General features: G+C 55.2%; 3 protein-coding genes across 3 annotated transcripts; all 3 read right to left on the bottom strand.

The window, feature by feature from the left end:
• Positions 1-252: 252 nt before the first annotated feature.
• On the bottom strand, positions 253-2,760 carry JKF63_01617 (uncharacterized protein; the record flags this gene model as incomplete). Its single annotated transcript, XM_067897663.1, has 1 exon — positions 253-2,760. The coding sequence occupies one exon, from the start codon at positions 2,758-2,760 to the stop codon at positions 253-255; it is 2,508 nt and encodes an 835-aa protein (XP_067753820.1).
• Positions 2,761-9,118: 6,358 nt separating this feature from the next.
• JKF63_01616 (uncharacterized protein) lies at positions 9,119-10,117 on the bottom strand (the record flags this gene model as incomplete). Its single annotated transcript, XM_067897662.1, has 1 exon — positions 9,119-10,117. One exon carries the CDS (start codon positions 10,115-10,117, stop codon positions 9,119-9,121), a length of 999 nt encoding a protein of 332 aa, XP_067753819.1.
• A 9,367-nt stretch (positions 10,118-19,484) lies between these two features.
• JKF63_01615 (uncharacterized protein) lies at positions 19,485-20,528 on the bottom strand (the record flags this gene model as incomplete). Its single annotated transcript, XM_067897661.1, has 1 exon — positions 19,485-20,528. One exon carries the CDS (start codon positions 20,526-20,528, stop codon positions 19,485-19,487), a length of 1,044 nt encoding a protein of 347 aa, XP_067753818.1.
• Positions 20,529-20,596: the final 68 nt, after the last annotated feature.

Here is a 20,596-nt window from a genome sequence, read left to right as displayed (position 1 = left end):
AGAATGCCAACAACGGGAGGGAGGGGGGTGGGGTAAATTATCTGAACTCTGTGAAGAAACGACGCAAAAAGCGGAATCATGGAAGTGACGTAAGAGATCAACAACAACTACACAAGTACACAGCCATGAACGCCCGCACTGACACGCACAAATAGAGCGATACACCGAAAAATAAAAGGGAGCTGCCCGATGTGTTGGTGCAGAAATATTCGCTTGTGCGGCATGTGGTGTACATCCGGTGTGTTTTCTTCACTAGTCGTAGTCTTTGAGGTCCCACTTGGAGATCTCGTTGAGTAGCTCCAATCTGGCAGCGTTTGACTTTATCAGCTTTTCGTCAATGTACCACTCCTGTCTCTCCAGTGGACTCAGGGCCAACTTGCGCAGTTTCGAGCGACGCCGGGTGCGGAGTTCCTCCGCAAAAACAGTTTTGTGGTTGACAGAGGCAAGCTGAGACGCCGCTGTGACACCATCGGCCTCTTGGATGGGCTGTCCAGCAGTTGTAGCGCTGGGCATCGAGCCGCCAGCCATACCGAGGTCTTCACTCCCTGCTGAATTGGCAGAGACCGGGTGGCCCACAGCCAAAAAGTTATGCGTCGCACTCGGGGAGTCGTAGAAGTCCTTCTCAAGGTACGAGTAGGTGGGCACCAGGGCCGTCCAGTGGTGACTCGTGTGTGGCGCTGCACCGCGTGGGCAGTATTCGTTATACTCAAATGAGTCTTCCCACTGCACCGCCCCGGTGGCAGTTCTCTGGCGCTCCCGGGCGGCAGCCGCCGCTGTGCCTTGCCTCAGGCTATTGATACGCTGAGCAGCGCACTGACGCACCATTTTCGGGTTCTTCCGCAACACCAGCACATCGTGCCACATGTCCACCTGAGAGATGCGCTGCAATTCTGCAGCCCACTCTGCAGACACGTCACTCGCAGCTCCCTCGACTTTGCGTTGCGCATCACGAAAGACCCCCAGCAGCATGTTCTCCACCGCATTTGACGAATGCGCGACCTTGGTCGATGAGGGGGTGGTGTGCGCGCTGTAGCGGCGGCGGAGGATTAGATCGTAGTAGCCGCTCAGCTGCGCCACCACCCAGTCCGCCAAACAAGGCACCCCAGCCATCTCGCGACGCAGCAGGAGGTTCTTGTCATAGGTTCGGGGCAGGACAAACACAGCGTACCCCTCATCGGTGAGGAGGGCACCGTCACATCGTGCCTCATCCCCGGACGGAGACAGAGTCACGCCGCGCGCCATCACATCCGCACGAAGTTCGTTGAGCACCCGCTCAAGGCCGGATCGCGTGGCGAGAGGACTGTGCCGTGCAAGTGTTGGCGCTGCAGAGCACGGCAGATACGGAAGGAGTACAGACGCATCGAGCCCCTCGTCCTGGGCATCATGATTCAGCTTGCGCCACCACATTGTTTTGCGCAAGTCGAAGTGCTCCGTCGTCGCGACCGGCCAAAGGGATTCTGAAGTAGGAGGATGGATGTACAGCAAATCGAACGAGCCAGCGGCACCATCCGTGTCAGAGCTCTTGGCGCCGGATAACGCTCCCTCCTCGCTGAGCGCGGTCAAGCCACTGTAACCGCGTCCCTCCTCCCTAGCCCGCCAACGCCGCCGCTCAGCCGCAGACGCATACGTAGACTGCACTTCAGCCCCGACATGAGCACCAGGGTCACCTCTCCGTAGCACGGACGATGCCCTGCCCTTGTCACTATGAGTGAGCCTCTCTCTTGGCAGAGGTAACCCTTCACACCGGCGTGTGTACAAGAGAGTATTACGGTGTCGCCCCCCGCCTGCCCGAATGTATTCGTGATAAGTAGCCTCTGTGTTCGCGAGTGCGGCGGGGTCGGCATCGGCGGCCACCACAACGCCAGCCCCGGCACGAATGAGGAGGTCCAGCACGTATCCGCTCTGGCAACACACATCGAGGGCTTTGAAAGGAGACGACGATGGTTGGAACGGCTCCAGTGCGTGGTATCGCTCCCACAGTTCCGCCGCACTTGAAGATGCCTGTTCACTGCCGTCCTTCCGCGCCAACATCCATTGCAGGATGTGGACGTAAGGCATTTGCTGGGTTGTACCGGCAGGGCAGTGAACACCGTGCCATGGGTGCAGAAAGTAGCGTCGACGGTAGTAGGCGGCGGCGGCAGCGGCCCCTCCAGATGACGCCCAGTCGCTGCTGTTGCGGGATGCACCCCAGCGGACCCCCCGATGATAGCGGACATAGGAATGCAGAAGATCTGAAAACTGTGTGAAAGAAATGATATTGGTAGGGGAAACCGGCAATACATCTTCACCGGCGTCTGTCTTGCGTGCAGCAGGGGCGGGCGCCGTGCGAGGCGCACTGGACCAAACCCATTCTTCCCACTGCGACAAAATTGTCTCCTCGAACTCGGCCCCTCCATGACCACGCTGGACATCTTCAGAATGTGCGGTCTCCACAAGCAGCTGGGCCACATCGGCAGCAAATGCCGGCAGTTGCACCAGCCGATCGACTAGTCCCCACCACTCTTCCGTCACAGACACAAACGCATCCAGAGAGGATGGAGTCCGCTCGCTCACAAGCTGCGAGAGAATGCAGCTCGTGTGCATGTGTGCTGATGCAACACTCTGGTGCAGAGTTGGCGCGCCTCGGGCTTCGACAGACAGCGCTGCTACTGGGGAAGTAGAGGCGCAGCAGCGTCGAGCCATTCTACAAGCGCCTACGACTGGCCACAGCGTGGGCCGTAGGGACATTCGCGCGAGGAGTAGCGTCATCGTTGACCTCATGCCCGCTGTGTCACCTCCTGGGGTTCGGAAAATATTATGTCCGTGGCCGCGAGTGCGGATAGGCGTCTGAGAGTGCCTTCAGCCGCCAGCACTACCTCGACAGAGCACCTCCTTCCCCCCCCCCCCCCCCGCTTGCTTCTGGAAGGGTGGACCCTGCTGTGTTTATCTGCAAGTAACAAATATATAAGGGACTTTGAAGCAAGCACGTGTGGAGAGAGCCGCGGATGCCCGCTTGCATAATCGTGAGCAACACGCGTATAAGTGTTATTAGTGCTATCGGTGATATACAGCTGGTGTGGGGCTTGGAGGGAGGGGGGGGGGCGTGCCCCGATGAACAAATGGAATACGCAAAGGGCTATGACGTGATGCAAAGCATGAGAACCATGAAGAAGAGGCGACGGGCGATGTAGAGGGCCTGGAAGGCGAACCTTGTGTGTGCATTACCAAACCATTTGTGCTGCTGTCGCAGATGCTTCTTCTTTAGAAAAAGGGGGCGGGAGGGAGAAGAAGAAAAGGAGGGCTCTCGTCAAAGTTGGTGTTGATGTCTTTGAGAGAGAGAGAGAGCCCCCCTCAGATAGGCACGCACATGTGCACCTATGCAGCTGAAGCTCTTCTCCCCTCCCCTCCCCGCCTCTCCATTCCTTTCGCCCTCTCTTCCCTTCATAGATGCATCAGTTCCCAAAAAAAAACTCCTCTCCCCAAATGATCGAGTTGTCCAGCATATCACAAAGATGGTGCTATCACACACACACACACACACGCACCGGAATACCCCAATTGCAACAACAGGGGGAGAGGAGAGGGGAGGGAGGAGGGGGGAGGGGGTGACAGATAAGCGCTGTACGTACGAATTCTGTGCAAAGCAAAAAAAAAAGATGCTTTACGATATTATCCCTATTGGTGGGCTTCATCTACGCAAAAACAAAGACTGCTTCCACCCGCAAGCACGGAGTCACTCCCCCACCCTTCCCTCAGCACACAGGCACACACGCATGCACTGGAGGTTCGATTGTGTGACTGTGTGTGTGTGTGTGTGTGTGTGTGGAAGGGGGGGGAGGGGGGAGGACTCCCCGCACATGAGAATGCTATGCCGCTAGACTTGAAGAAAAAGATTATCAACGACACGAGAAAGGCGGAGGGAAAACAAGGCGGAGATCCTTGAGAAGCAAAAGAGAAAAAATAAGAGAAGGGCTGAGTTCTATTCGTGAGCAGTGGCGTCACAGCAGCGGCGTCAATTCTTGAAAAAAAAAATCAATATACTGCACCACAGTGGGTGTCACTTTTCTGTGCAAACGAAACATCCAAACCAAACGCGCAAAGAAAGAGGGAAAACCAATGACCACATCGAAACGAGAGTGTGTGCAACGTACAGAAGCGAGAAAGAGATGCACCGACATCAGATAGAGCCTGTGCGCACACCTACGACTCTCCACAGCCCCAGCCTCCCCACAAAAATCGTTCCCCCCCCCTTCCCTCTCTTTAGTAGGCGAGGTTCACACGTTACACTTTGCGTCCAATCGGGCCTCTTCGTTCCTTGGGTAGACTTGAGCTCTCTCTCTCTCTCTCCACGCCGCTGGTCATACGTGGAGTACACGATAATTTACAGAGAACCAATACACCAAGAACAAACGCACCACAGAGACACGCACGCACACACGGAAATGAACGCTGTGAAGAAAAGGCACACTCATGATGCCGCAAAGAGTCCGACAGCCCGAACTAATAAAAGGGGGAGGAGGGTTACCAAGTAGAGCGCACACAAATCGCATAAATTTAACACCAAAGAAACACACACTCTAAAGCACGCACATACACACACACACACACACACACACACACACGCACGCACAGAGAGAGAGAGAGACACGAGAAAAGAAAAAATTTTAATGGACGAAAATACCTTCCCAAGAAACAAAATGTGGCGGCGGCCAATAATAATAATAATAAAACAAAAACCAGAAAACAGAGCGGTTTGTGTGCACGTTCGCTCCGTGGGGCACCCTCGGCGACGCGTTAACGCCAACACAGCATCTCATGCGAACAATCGTACATCTCTTCCCTTTCCTTCACCTGCACGCGTCTGTAAGCACAGATCAATCACGTTTCTTCGTGTGCATGTGTCTCGCTGAGAGCAAAGAGAAGAGCTGTGTGTGCAACGAGGTGCAACTTAGTCACCACCACCGCCGCCACCACCACCACCTGAAGACTGAACACAAGCACGGCATTGACTAATGTGGCAATGGGAAATAAAGAGCAAGCCATAAGTAAAAGTGACACGTAAAACAGAATGGGGGGAGGGGGGAGGGGGTTGGTAGGGGCTGCGAGGCGGAGGAATTAGAGAAAAAAAGGGGGAGCGACGAGTTGATGCACCAAAAACCACAAGTGAGGCGCGCCTAAACACACCAAAAAAAAAGATAGGGAAAAATTAGGAAGAGAAGAAAATAGAATCGAGTCGATGAATCCAAATGGTGGAAAAAAAAGATATAAGACGAAAAAGGGGGGGGGAGGAGACGAGGACTAAAAGTGTGCCGGCCAAGGCGTCCGGCGCAGCTCCTTTTCTTCTTGATTTTGCCTTGCACTCTCCACTTATTTCACCCCTTTCCCCACCAGCTGGTGCGCAGCAGCAGCCACATTCACCGAGAGACAATAGAGGCCAACCACACTTTTTAGGTGTGTGTGGGTGTGTGTGTGTGTGTGTGGTGGTGGGAGGGGGAGGGGAGGGGAGGGAAGCAGGCGATATATAAAAAAAGTCAGGGCGCTACGATAGAAAAGCGGGAAAAGGTCCACACAAACGGGTCGGATTGATACCGATCAGTTAAACCGCAACCGACCAAAGAAATACGACACCATTCACTACAATAATCGCCGCCAACGTTTTTGTCGGAAGCGAACCCCTTTCCCTCTATACCGAACAACAAGTCGCACGGGGGAATGGGGGGAGGGGGGGGGAGGGTGGGGGGGGCGAGACGCCATAGCCAGGTAGAACCCCTCACGAGCGAACGTCGATAGACAATAAAGAAAGAAGCAAAGATAGGGGGGGTGGAGGGAGCCGAGAGGGTTAAGATGAGACAGGAAGAACAAAACGGATCATGTATGATCTGCTTGTTGCTGGGGCGTTTTTTCTTCCTTTTTTCTCAAGGTAAGAGCGACAAAGAGAGAGAGGCGATGATGCCCGCCAGAAATAGACACGCTGGACACACACACACACACACACACGTGCGCAGAAAAAAAAAAGAGAACATAAAGAAGCGCAGAGAAAAAGAGAGGGAGACCGAGAGGGGGAGAAGAGGGGTATCTTTTCGGGTGGGGTCTGCAGTCACCACACGCCACGCCGGAGACACGAAAAGCAGCAAAAAAAAGAAATAAAAGCGAATAAAAAAAGTTACAAAAGAGGAGCACACAAATGCGCGCTTGAGGAGACAGACGCTAAACCAGCACACGAACAATAGCACCACCAAAAAGAGGAGAGCAGCATCAATAACACTCGACATCGTTTGCCCATCACTTTCCCTCTGTGCTCATGAACTGATACGCCCACATATCCCCACTCCCCACTTACAAAAGTATCTGAGTAACGATATGGGAGAGGGAGGATGGCGAGGGGCATTCAATGTTGACTACAAGTCGCACATCCAGAGCGCATGCACACACGCGTACACCCGCTATCTTTGGGTGGGAAAAAAAAGGAAGAAGACCACAGACACGAAAGCCAGAGACGTCAGTAAAACACTCGAGTGTGCCATGGTGAGGCTACTGATGTCAAAAAAGGAAGTAGGGGTAACGCAGTCCAGGTCAAGACAGGGGAGGATGTCCGCACAGCAAGACTAAGGGGATGAGGGTACGTTCAAGCATTACTCTTTCACTTCATTTTGACGGTGCGATCCTGTGGCACCGAGAAACGTCGCTTGCGCTGATGCAGCGATCCCCCTCTTGCACTCTTGAAGGGATCTGCACAGCCGTTCACTGAGTTCCTATGTTGCTCCACTGATAGTCGACGCATAATCACGCTGTGTGGCCTTTCAGGGGCAAGAAGAGGAAAGAGGCTGCGTCCGTTCATCTCTTCACCACATTGGTTGTCTGTCTCCAAGGCCTCTGATGTGAAGGCAGGAAGGGCCTGAAGCGCCAACACCCTATCAAGCGGCGCTGGTGATGTGGCCATGGGAGCCGGAAACTCCAAGGAACCGTTGTCCTGTGCTGTACGTGAAAAACTCCAAAAGTCTTCCAAGGAGGAAACAGCAGCCAAGGCAACCTCGGCTGCAGCAGAATTATCCTCTGCTGGCGTGTCGTCGAGGGGAGCCAAGGAATCCACACTGATACTGGCGGTTCGATGTGCTGCCTGTTCACCCTGGTGGACTATCGGAAAAAGCGCGGGGCCCTCTGAATTCGGGGTAGTGACGAGTGGTGAGCAAGAGGCCTCGTCGGCGTTGAGAAGTACATCGCGAGAGCTGCGTCGCACAGGTGAGGAGAAGAGACGGGCGAGGATGTCATCCTTTCTTTTTTCCGGGCTCACGCCAGGGATCGACGGCGACGTGCCCGAAGCCGCTCGCGATTTCACCTCGTTGCCCACCCTCGCAAGCTGCTCAAGCTGGGCTGAGACTGGCGTTCGATGACGCGAGAGTCGACCCTGCGTCACGTCAGTCCCTGCAATGCAACCAAGCCCGGGTGTGAAGAAGGGCAGTGGTAAGGAATGAAATACCGGCGACGGCAGCAGTGATTGCTGATGAAACGGCTCCGATGTCAAACACGAGGACAGCGCTGACGTGGTGTTGGCATCCCTCGCTGGCGGCTCTGTCTGTAGAACCGTGGTGTTCGGCGGTGTCGAAAGAGTGTCCTCCGTGAGAGGTGAGTGGGGTAAACGCGGCGTAAAAGGCGCCGGTGACTGCACAGGGTAGAGCGGCGTGAAGGCTTTGGGTTCAGACAAACGAGGCACGGTGCATTTTTCGGAGCCAAGGTTTTGGCTGTCCTTGTGGTCTGCTGCATCTGCGTGGTGGGCATCAGGCGCAGTGCTGATGAGGAATTTCCCTGACAAGCTCACAGGGGAGAGTGGCGTGTCGCGTGCCGCAACGAAGCTGCCATGCTGCGACCAATCCGATGATAAAACGAGTGGCGAGTGCAGGCAATCCTCCGGTGAAGTGCTGCGGTCTCTAGATGCTGCGTCCGCATCAGCAACGGCGCCGCAGCGCATTGTGCCTGACCGCCATGCCTCCGAAGTGAGGGGACAGAAGGCTGCCAAAACAGATGATGACGGCTGAGGAGTAAAAGACGGAGATGCGACGCAGCAGCTGCTTGGTATCAATGTGGCACGCGAGAGGGCACTGCTGCAGCAGCAGCTAGTGATGAGCGTGGTGGTGGTTGCAGCGTCATGATATTCGGCGATGTGGGCTGGCCTGCCTCGCAGTGCCCCAGAGTGGAAGGATGCAAGAGGTCCTAGCAGCACGGCCCCATTACCGGTTACACTGTTGCTGAAAGGGAGCTTGCTGGAGGGCGTAGTGCTTGGTGTAAGAGACATGGCAAGCGCATGTGGCGCAGGACACCGAGACTACGGTGGTGTGTGTGTGAGGGAGGGGGGGGGGGGGAAGCTGCGTGTGGAGGGCTAAAAGCAAAATTAAAAAGGGACGATGCAAATGATGGAGGTGAAGAGTGAGGGAGTTGAGAAAGTGAGCGCTTCAAGGTGTCAAGAAACTGAAGTCCAAGTTTGGTGTCGATGACGCGTTGAAGCCCGACCACAGTAGCATTCACTCTAACTAGAAGCACGAGTGCACGCCGGATGGAGGAGGAAAGGAAGAAGGGCACGAAGGGCACGACAGGGTCATTGGTGCGAGAAGCGGCGGTGGTCCCCCGCCCCTCTTTTCTGTATGGCCTCCTTGTTTACAAGAAGCGCACCCACCCATAGCCTACCCCCTCGCTGCTTCGAAAAAGAGGGGTGGCCACCCCTCACCAAAAAAAAAAAAAACAGGAGTGGGCACTCGAACATAATTTTGCTCCAGAACCACGAGCTGCCTCTTTTCACTTATCAGTTGTCATTACATCGCAACCTATGCGAAGCAGGGAGGGGGGGGGGGGCAAGCCAGGCGAGACGAGGCGACAGTGCGAATGAAGCACAGTGGCTTAACTCGCGTCGCCTCCTCTTCCCAATGCATTCAACCTTATGAAGCTTCATTAATTCGTGTATTACAGTCTTCACACCAGAGACACGTTATGAATAGGCCGAGAGATCCCGTGACTACACCGCAGCAGCGGAGAATGGCAGAAGAACGAATTACAGATGAATTCACCACCACCACCACGATGCACGTGCGCTGCGGGGGGTGACTCTCGGGACGGCACACGCCTCGCTCGTGCGTCACCGATTCACTGCTTACTTTTTGCGATTCTTGCGCTTGCCAGAGGCCTTTCGCTTGCCATGGCCTTTGCGGGAGTGCTTGCGAATCTTTCGAATTTTCTCCAGCTCTTTCATCATATGCATCCGAGGCTTCGTCTTCGCAGGGCCTTTCATCTCTTGTCGAAGTCGGCGCAGCTCCTGCTGCACGACGAGAGGAAGGTCATCGAAGTTGTTGGAGGGGAGCGCCTTACTGGACGTGGAAGTGTCTTCGGGGGCGCGTGTTGCGTCCCCGCTAGAGGTGCCGAAAAGTGGCTTCACCTCAACTGTCACGTACTCACTGTCCATCTCAACACAGGGAGATGGGCCGACGGAGCGATGCGTGTCGTCGCCGGCACCCGCGGTTCGGCTCAGCATAGCGCCAGGCATAGCATGATCGCTGTGCGGAAGAGTAGCCAGCCGCCTCGCTTTACGACGCGACCGTGCCATCTCAGCCTCCAGCTTTTCCTTCACGCCCGCAGCCTCCGCCTCCGGGTCGTCGACGCACATCCACGGAATGTCGGTGTCCTCCTCCCCACCATTTTCGCTATGGGTGCAGGAGCCGCCCATCCCCTCACTCTCCTCCACCTCGTCGTCGTCTGCAAATCCATCGTCTTGCTGTTTAGGCAGACGGTAGGTATAGTCAGGCAAAATCGGTATACGCGCGTAGCTGTTGTACGCCCGTCGCGCCTCCTCGCGCTGATCTCGCCGCGTCTTGGCGTTGTCCTTTCGCTGCTTGCGCTTCGCGTCCACAAAAGCCTGCACGCGCCGCTCGTTCTTTTTCTTATGCAGTGTCAACAGATAATCCCTGCGCGAGGAGTCATCGAATGTGAGCGCCTTTGGACGCACGACGTGTGTCGAAGCATCTTTCACCTTCTTGCCGTTTTTCTTTGCCAGCATGCGCTTGTAGTTCTCTAGGCGGTCCGACTTGAAGCCTTTGCGCATTTTCTTCTTGTTGCCTGTGGCGCTTTCGGCGCCAGTGTCCACATATTGGACCATTGTAGCCTATGCGCAACCTTTCTGATGGAGGGAAGACGGGGGGTGAGAGTAGTAGTAGTAGTAGTAGTAGTAGTAGTAGTGTGTGTGTGTGTGTGTGTGTGTGTGTGTGTGCACGAGAAGCAGACATGCATATCCAGTGAAGCAACCTGAAAAGAAACTCAATATAAAAAGTGTGCGGGCGTAAGAAGAAGCAAATATTTGTGTGATTTTAAACAGCAGCTGCATCACTAACACACCAGCTACTCGCCTCTCTACTCCCCCTCACTCCATCAGCCGCTTCTGCCAACCTATGAAGGCAGCGAATACAGGGAGAAAAGGCGGAGGTGAAGAGGGAAGAAGGGCGTTACCATCTGCAGCAGCAAGAGCACGATGCGGTATGAGCGCAGAGAAGTGTTGAAGTGGATGCACTTTGCCGTAACCCCTTGATGGAAGCTGGAAGAGCGGAACACCTCGTGGGAAGTGATGATATAAAAATCACCGTCTCACAGTGCCCAGTGAATCCTCCTGCTGTGAGCACGCGTATCAGCAGGGCACCCCCCCCCCTCAAAAAAAAAAAAACGGTGGTGGGAGACAGGCCCACACGCTCAAACAATAATCTCGTTTTTCATCCTGTGAAAGCGCACGCGCGCGTTTGTCAAAGACACACATCGCCCCCCCCCCCTCTTTGCGCAGATATGTAGAGAGTAAAATATCGCTTTGCGCCACAGGCCCAGAGAAACCCCCACCCGCCTCTCCCCACCGTCTACTTCGCATGTGGACTGAGACCTGCAACTAGTCAGTTTTTCCCCAGCGATGCATCTGTGCAGAGGATGTATTCTGGGAAAGACGCTGGACAAAACAAGACGTGGTGCGTTCCATTCGAAACAGCCTTGCGCACACCACGTGTGGTCGCGAGTGGCCGACGGGGGAGGCCTCGTGTGGTCGCATTTGGGGGGGGGGGGGCGGGAGAGACAAAAAAACGGGCGGCGCTTTTGTCGTACAAAAACACCCGAGCCGGAAAATAAAAAACGCGAAGGGCTCGAGGGGCAAAAGGCTCGGCTGTCCTGCGGCGGTGTCCATTGTTTTGTTGACATCACTGTTTGGGGGAGGGGCAGGGGAGGGGGCTTGCGATCCGTCCTCGTTCATCATTCGTTGACACGCACGAACGATGACGTGTTCACCCACGATCATGTTGTGTGTAGCCCCTCGCTTCTCAGCTACCGGGAGTAGGGTACATCTGCCCGCCAAAATCGATGCCTTTGCCCACCTCGGCGTTGAGCGCAGGAACGCACGCGTCCAGCAACTGTTGCTCGTAGTCGCTCAGAGTCGGGATCGGCAGCGCACGCTCTACGCCGCAGGTGCCAAGCTCCACTGCGCCTCCAAAGAAACGACAGTGTGGCTGTTGGGAATCCCTTTCAACGAAGGCGCACTCGACAATGCCCTTGTCCCCACGGAGAGCCTTGAGCATTGAAGAGGACCACTCCGAGGCCGCATACGCCACGGAGAGCGTCGCTGAACCCTTGCCTGCTTTAGCCTTCACCACATCATCTCCAGCGAACCGGATACGATGCGTTAGCTGCTGGGCTTGCTCCCTAGAAAGCGACGGAAACGCAGAAAGCAGTGGCACAATCGTCTCGCAGCTATGACCCCCAATGACAGGGACGTCGATGTCGTATGGGCTTGCGCCGAGCGCCTCCGCGACGAAGGTGCGGGCACGGACAACGTCAAGTGTTGTGACGCCAAAGAGTCGAGCAGGGTCGTATGCGCCGAGCCTGCGCAGTGTCTCGGCCACTACCGGCACAATACTGTTGATAGGGTTGCTAATGACACCGATGATGGCCTTCGGTGTGTGAGTGCCAACAGCGAGGGCAAAATCGCGTACGATGGTTGCGTTCGTGTGAAAGAGGTCGTCGCGCACCATTCCAGGTTTTCGTGGAATGCCCGCTACCATCAACACCAAGTCTACGCCTTTAACGGCTCCCTCCAACTCATCTGAGGCGAACCCGGTTACCTCTGCTGGCGACGGTATGTGGCAGAGATCAGCGGCCACGCCTGGCGCGCCGCGAATGTCGTAAAGCGAGAGACTCGTCACAAGAGGGCTACACTTTAGCAGGAGCGACAAGGGCTGGCCAATGCCGCCAGCGGCACCCAAGACGGCGACGCGGAAGTGCAAAGCCGCTGAAGAGCGCATTGCCCCCATCCCCAAAAGAAAAAGAGGTGATATGTAGCGACAATATCTCAGTAAAAACTTCACGCCGACGGAGGTAGCGTGCGCGCGTTTGTGGGAGAAGAGTAGCGACACCGGAAGCAAGCGTGAAACGCGTCACGCCCTCCTCTCCTCCACACACGTACAAAAAAGAAAGAAAAAACTACGCAGTTGACCTCGTTCAGTGCTAACAACTCTGAGATCACCTCTGTGAATATGTAGGTGCTCGGATGCCTTGAAGGCGAGAAGCGAGGACAGAGAGGAGGCAAGGAAGAGGGCAGCCGCGTCACATCAAAAATTGCTGATAAACGAGGAACACTTTCACGATTGCCGCCGACAAGAGGGGCGCTGTTCCCTCTGCAAGTTAATCTTATTGAATACGAGTGCCCTTGAAGCTCGTGCTGTAGAGCACTCTTGTGACATTGACATGAAGAAACAAAAAAAAGATGTGTGAAGGAAAAAAAAGAAAAGAAGCGAAATAGAGAGAGGCATTCACGAAAACTGGTCTGCCTCAGGACACAGCTCACGCAGCTCTGGTCGGCACCAGAGTGGCAACATCACAGCAGCAGTAATGGTGCAGTGAGGGGATCCAACACACACGCGCGCGTGGGCGACCGCTTCCAAGGCCTCGCCTCTTCGCACACTGTGACGCACCCGCGTCCACTCGTCATAATGTTCTGTTTGTGCGTTTTCAATGAAAAGACGGAAGTGCTGAGCACCCCACCGTTGTCACATTCCGTGTGTGTCTGTGTGTGTGTGTGTGTGTGTCTTTAAGCCTTGCCCGGCCCCCGGTTTCGACTTACAGCCGTTTTTTTCCACCGTTTGGTTGAATCTGTTTTTGACCGCCACGGGTGCTTGGGTTGTGCCGCAGCATCCACCCGCGTCAATACGTGCGCATCTCTCCGCGGTGTACACTTTGCACCTGCGTGACGTAAATATAGGCGATCCCCGCTTCAGTGGTTGGAGTACAGCCACACACCCTCGACGATGAGATAGAGGAAGTAACCCTCAATAATAAAACAAGAAAAATATGAAAAGACAAGCAAAATGCATCTGCATGCGTGCTCCCAGCACTCCCTGATGAGCTGGCGAGTGGTCTCTTTCCGTGTAAGAGTACACCGATCTGGTGCCCCCTTCCACCCGCGCTCGCGACACCCTCACTGTCGACATGGCGGTGTCTTTTCCGAATTCCGCCGTGTTCGAGTCCCCATCAAGTGAGATTTCACACAAATGAGTGTAGACCTCAGCATCCCTCTCCTCCGTCACCCAAAGATCCCCCTGTCGTCGCGGGCAACAAAAAAAGGGGGGAGCGAGGTGGTGGAACCATCAAACGCGCACAATGACTCGGTTCCCAGAGACCCCAAATAAGAGCGAAGTATGGCAAAAAGAAAAAAATAATCGAAGTCCATCGCTGGAGCAGCAGGGCGCACTTTGGCTCGTTCATCACCGCGCCATTTCTTTTCTTTGACACACTTCCGGCTGCGCCCCCTCCCTCGTTTTTATTTTTGTTGCGGTCTTTCCAACTGGAGATAAAGTCACATCAATAAGCGTGTGCGTGTGCGCCCATGTCAGCCTTCAACGAAGACAGGAAAGAGAGAGAGAGGGTGTTGTCGGTTACTCTCGCGCATTGAGACGGGAAACGAGGGAGAAATCAAGACAATGCAAAGGGCCATCAAGAACGTGAGAGAGCGTACATGTGTTAATGCACACAGTAAAGCAGGTCTCGGGCGCACATGGTGTGCGCGGTCGGTGGAGGCATAGGGGGCGGGGAGGGGGCGAGCAACAGCACAACCCCACATTCCCCGCCCCTTCGAGAATCAAAACAGAAATGAAAAGAGGCGGCCGACTAGGGAAACGAGACGAGCGAAACACATCACCCACATAATCGCGCACAAATCAAAACAAAGAAAAAATATGGGAGAGAGAAAAGAGTGTTTTGAATGGGAGCAGAATCGAGTCTCGGAATACTCTCCCAACGAGGCAAAGAGGCTCACTTAGACACACAAGGAAGACGGCGAACCGCACAGGGCTGACCGAGTGTATGCGGTGGTGGAAGGGGGAATGGGGGGCGGGTGGGTGGGTAGGGATACCGAGGGAGGTGCGACTGACTCCGATACACGGATGCAAGGCGTCCGACCTTGCCCAGTATAATCATCATGAGCTACTCCAAAATTTAACCCATACCCCTAGGCGACACAACCACGCACAGAAACGCCGATGCAGATGCAGAGACACACACACACACACACACATACACACACACATATATATATGTATATATGTATATGTATATTGCAAAAGACAACTGCTAGGCACACTGAGAGAAAATACGAATACAGTGGCGTCTGCGTATGAGAAAGAAAAAAATTGTGTATGGACTTAAATACGTGGAATGAAAAGATGTCATAGCATAAAGGAAGGCCACACCTGGAGGGCCTCAGCTCACCGCATGTCCCCCCCCCCCCCTCCATACAAGGTAGAAGTTGTGCTAATGCAGAGAGTTCATCGACATCATCGTGCAACCTCGTGGACAAAGAGACTTGGCGAGCAAGCAAACAAAAAAAAAAGGTGGAGAGACGAATGCAATGCTTGTCTACTCCCCATCATATTCGACACGCGAAGCCGAAAGATCTTCTAGATGAAGGTGGCTTTAGGGCGTCGAGGTGATCGCGTTTTCCTCCACGAATAGGAGCCCTTTACGAATGTTTTTCTCCAGGTCCGGCAGACAACGGTCGAGCTGCTCCTCCTCGTATTCGTTTAGGGGAGGCAACGGCAGCACTCGCTCAACCCCCTCCTTGCCCATCGTCACGGGACCGCCGAAGAAGCGGCACTTATCAGCAAATAGTGGACTTTCTACAAAAGAACACTGCACGAGGCCGTTCTCACCGTCCAACGCGCGCAGCGCCACATCTGCCCACTCCGCAGCGGCAAACGCTATTGACAATGACGAAGACCCCAGGCCCTGTTTGGCCTTCACCACCTCGTCACCACAAACGCGCACACGGTGTGTCAGATACTCGGCATGCTCTCGCGTCAACGCGATACCAGACTGAGAAAAAAGAGGTACTATCGTTTGCCCGCTGTGTCCGCCAATGACGGGCACGTGCAACATCTCTGGGTCCTGGCCAGTGAAGTCGCCCAGCATCTTGCGTGCCCGCATCATGTCTAACGAGATGAGACCGAAGACTTTGCGAGGGTCATACACCCCAGCCCGCCGCAGCGTCTCGGCGGCAATAGGCACCATGCTGTTCACAGGATTGCTTATAATGGCTACAATGGCTTTGGGAGTGTGCTTCGCCACCGCAGCGCTCAGCTCATGGACAGTAAGAGCATTAGTGTTGAAGAGATCCTCACGGGTCATTCCAAGCCGGCGCGGCATGCCAGCTGAGACCAGAACGAGATCGGCCCCATCTAGAGCCTTGTGGATGCATCTTTTCGGGCACCCCGTGACCTTGACCTTGCGTGGGATATGTGAGAGATCGACGGCGATGCCGCACGGCTGGGCAATGTCGTAGAGGGCTAGCTCACTAACTCGCTTGTTCTGCAGGAGCGTGAGACAAAGCGGCTGGCCAATCGCCCCACTGGCGCCCAAGACGGCGACTTTGAAGCGAATTAAAGCAGAGTGTCTCATTCGTTAAAGCGAATTTGAGCGATGGGCGCACCTAAAAATGGGGACGCAAAGAGAGCCAAACTCGAAGAGCGATGAAAAGCACGTGTTTCAACACCCATAGAAAGTTGTTTGCAAATGAGCTGGAGGCAATGAAAAAGAAAAAAAATCATCGCAAGCAAAGGAGGGACGGAGAGAGATGGCAGACTACGTTTGCCGATAGGCCTCAGCGGTGGCAGCGAGAACGCAGTCACCCCACCCAAAAGCCTTGCATAACATCAGAGAGAAGCCTTTGTCCTAAGACCCTCCGGGAGAGTTCTTAACTCATGCGAGAGAACGCTCAGCGCGGTACTACACAACGCGTGATATGCCGGTGAACCAGAAAAGACGGCAGGACATAAATGTGCATTTGCGCGACGCTGGCCAGCAATAACAGGGCACCTCGCCGCCCTCGGTCAGTCTGTGCCGCGCGCAAGCAGAGAATAGCGCGAGTGTATTGAGGGTGAACGCATGCTCATTTTTTCCCCCTGCAGATGTGTGTCATACTGTTTACTTTCCTTTGTTTGGATCGTTCCCCTTTCCCCAATCATGTGATAGGCACCCGCATAAGGCGGGAAGCACATTGATGCACTGACACACACACACACACACACACAGCCCCCCTCCCCAAAGTTGACGCATGAGAAACCACCGACGCGCCACACACACACACACACACAAACGACAAGCATGCGCATCGTCATGGTAAACATAATCAGTGCAATGCGTGAGCTCACTTGCCGCGTGTAAGTACATCGGGAGCACAAGACGCGACCCGTACGCATACACTGTGGTGGCGAAGAGAGCTTGGCGATTGAAGCGGGGGGGGGGGGGTCAACAGCCGTGCGGTGTTTGAAGCTATCAGAAAAGGCAGGGAAAACTTTATCATGCCAGACGTGGATGTCGCTCATGGGGAGGAGGCAAAACAACAACAAAAAACAAAGAACGGGGGTGAATGCGTGAAATATGGAGGAAAATAGACGGAGACGAGAATTGAAATACGCGGACGGGTTACTTGCAGAAACGAGGCCCTGGGGAAAAAGAAAAACAGGTGGCTATGGATGATACAAAGGAAGGTGAAGCAGCTCGGGGGCTGGGTATAAGAGAGGGAGAGAGAGTGGGAGGGGGAGAGGGGGAGGGGAGAGGGGGAGGGGGAGGGGGGGGGAGGCAATTGCGCAGCGGGTGGAAGAACACACGATGCAATCTTTTGAACGTAAGTTGCACAGGACATCGTCGATTAAACTTCCCTTTCGAGAGGGACATCCCTCATAAAATGGAAGCGGGAACAGCAGTGTAAGAAACAAAGGAAGGACTGGATAGCAAAACGGTAGGGGGAGGGGGGCAGGGGGACATAAAAGTGCACAAACGAATCGGGGCAACTCACTCACTAATCCGCACCGGTGAGAGAAACGGGGGCATCCGTGAAAGTAAGAAGAAAACAAGCGAGAGGCGAAAACCTAAAGAAAAATCAACAGCGACGAAGGTGTAGAAGGCACGGGGTTACCACCATAGCCACAGCAAAAAAGCTCAGAACTCTTTGGCAACCCACGGAAGGCACAGCGGGAGAGGGAAGTAATATATGACTAACAGCAACACGCTCGCTCCGCATATTGCAATACACCTCCGTTGTTCATCTCCCTCCCCCTCCCAGAAGAGTCTAGTGATTCCTTTAGTCTCCTCTCTCTTCTTTGGTTCGTGTCTCACTGGATGGATTCGTCTCCGTTTTATTCCTGCCGCTCCTGTGGCGCATCTCGGGCCTCTTTTCCCGCGTAGCCCACTTTCCACACTGCCTTTCTCTTCGACACTCGCCCGGCCCCTGCCCCTTTGCCATCACACACCATTGGATAGCTACCAAGCTGCCACCGTGCTTACTTCCGCCCAAATTCGATGCCCTTCTTGATGTTGCCCTGCAGCCCCTCCAGGCATTTGACCATGAGCTTCTGTTCGTAGGCGTTCAGTGCCGGCACCGGGTGAATCTTCTCTACACCATCCTTGCTCAGCTCCACCGGAGAGCTGAAGAAGGCACACGACGGCTCCACAGAGCTTTCCACGTACGTGCACTCCACGAGCCCCTTTTCGCCGCTGAGAGCGCGCAGCACCGCCGTTGCCCACTCGCTTCCCGCCTGCGCCATGGACAGCGTCGCCGAGCCAGCACCGGCCTTTGCCTTCACCACCTCATCACCACCGAACTGAATGCGGTACGTCAGCTTCTGCACCTGCTCCTCCGAAAGAGACGTGAAGCCTGAGAGCAGTGGCACAATCGTCTCACCACTGTGGCCACCAACGACAGGGATCTGGAGCCCCACCGGAGACTTGCCGAGGGCTTCCGCGACGAAGGTGCGGGCACGAACAACGTCGAGTGTGGTGATGCCGAACAGCTTGCGAGGATCGTACACGCCAAGCTTCTTCAGTGCCTCAGCAGCCACCGGCACCGTGCTGTTGACGGGGTTGCTGATGATACCGATGATAGCCTTCGGGGAGCCTTTACCGACAGCCGCTGCAAGATCGCGCACGATGCCGGCGTTGATGTTGAAGAGATCGTCGCGCGTCATGCCTGGCTTACGAGGCACGCCGGCGGGAATCAGTACGAGGTCAACGCCCTCAACAGCCTTTGCCAGCTCCTCCTGCGCGTACCCCGTCACCTTCGCTGGCGTGCTAATGTGCCCGAGATCGGCAGCCACACCGGGGGCGCCCCTGACGTCGTACAATTTAAGCTCTGTCACGTGCGTGTTGTTCTTGAGGAGGAGAGAGAGCGGCTGGCCAATGCCGCCGGCAGCGCCAAGCACTGCAACACGGGAGAAGCATACCTGAGAGCACCGCATGAAGAAGAAGGTGTTCCGGGGATGGTGTGGGGAATGAGGGGGTCTGCCTTTTGTTGTGGCTGCTTTGCGTGCGCGTGTGAGAGTGCAGGAGTGAGGCAGCGATATGGGTCGTGCGGGATGAAGAGAGTGTTGGGTGGTCACGGTAGTGGGGAAGTATTGTCGCTTCAGCTCTCGATAGAAACCTGTGGAGATGTACAAATAACGGTAAAATAAAGATGGCAAAAGAAGAGGGATACATTTAATGAGGGGGTGCGCGAGGTGGTGGTGATGGTTGGGGGGGGGGGAGGATGGGGGCAGGGGGCTGGTGGATGGGGGAGCGTATTTATTCTCCATTATGCCCCCCCCTCCCTCGCAGTGCGTGCGCGTGCGATCTCATCCACATCGCCATGCCGGTAGTAGCGCTACAATCACCTGACATAAAACCAGCGTCGAGGGTCTATGGATAGGAGAAACCCCGAGAGACGTCCGCCACTAAACGCGGTGGGAAGGCTGCAGGGGTGCTCACCACCGTAACGCCCATGTGCCTGCCAGAGTGTCACTGGCGGGCATACACAGCCATGACGTTTTATGATACAAGTGTTTTTCTTTCCCCTGAAGGGGAAGGCTCTGCCTACGCCATTCGATCGTGCGCGCTGCGAGAGCTCTGTGAAAGGCAACTCATACACGCCAAAACACACACACGCGGACACAAAGAAAGAAAGAGAGAGAGAGACCTCACAACTCTGTGGCAGCCTCGATCCCCGCCTGCACATCCCTCGCCAGCTCCGGCACAGCTGCCTCAATGAGCTCGTGCTCATAAGACGTCAGCGTCCCCATGGGGAAAACGCGCTGCACACCTTCGCGGCCCAGCTCCACACGAGAGCTGAAGAATGGCGTCTCAGGCCGCATCGTGGACTCCACGAGGGCGCACTCGACGATGCCAACATCGCCACGATGTGCTTTGAGCAGTGACACACAAAAGTCGCAGGCGGCGTAAGCGAGTCCAAGGGCCACCGGTGGTGCGACCTCGGTGCTCAATGCATTGCAAGAGCCAGTACCCCCTGCGGTCTCGAAAGGTGCCCCGTAGCTCTGCACTTCACTGGATATGCGAATTATATCCTCCAGAGGGAGACGAAGCCCAGTCTTGGCGATCAGCGGACACGCTGTAACGCCGCCGCGTCCTCCAACGACTGGCACGTTCACGTCGTAAGGATTCATGTGCAGCGCCGCTGCCACAAGCTTCCGAGTTCGTATCACATCGAGCGTCGTGACGCCAAAAAGCTTGCGGGGGTCGAACTTCCCTGACGCCTTCAGAAGCTCTGCGCAGAGAGGAGTCAGGGTGTTCACAGGACTGGAGACTACAGCAATGCTTGCCTTCGTGTCAGAAGACGCGACCGCGGCCATGATCCGACGCACCGCCGGAGCAGCTTCTTTGAGGGCGATGTCTCTGTCTTTGCGAAGAGGGTCAAAACAGCGGCCGGAACACAGAACAATGAGTTGTGCGTCGCGCAGCAGTAACGGCCACTGATCCTCGTCAGCTGCGTAATGCACTTTCGGCGATGTGTCAATGTGAGAGAGGTCTGCGGCGATGCCATAGCCGGGCATCTCGTCGCCGTCAGGGGCGGCGGCGGCGGCGGTACTGCAACACACGAGTTCCTCTACGTGTGGATTTGTCTTGAATAAGAGCGAGAGCACCTGGCCCACCGCACTGTTGCAGCCGAAGAGCGCCACTCTGCCCTTCTTGACAGGCGTCGCAGAGCGACGGAAGAAAAGGCCCATCCCAATGTGTGTTCCACGCCCGTGAATTACCCCCTCTGTGTGTGCCTCTGTGTGTGCCTGTGCGTGCG

Source organism: Porcisia hertigi, chromosome 34 (assembly GCF_017918235.1).
Source record: "Porcisia hertigi strain C119 chromosome 34, whole genome shotgun sequence".
In the NCBI taxonomy this organism is placed as follows: domain Eukaryota; phylum Euglenozoa; class Kinetoplastea; order Trypanosomatida; family Trypanosomatidae; genus Porcisia; species Porcisia hertigi.
This window is presented reverse-complemented; position numbering and strand designations above follow the sequence as displayed.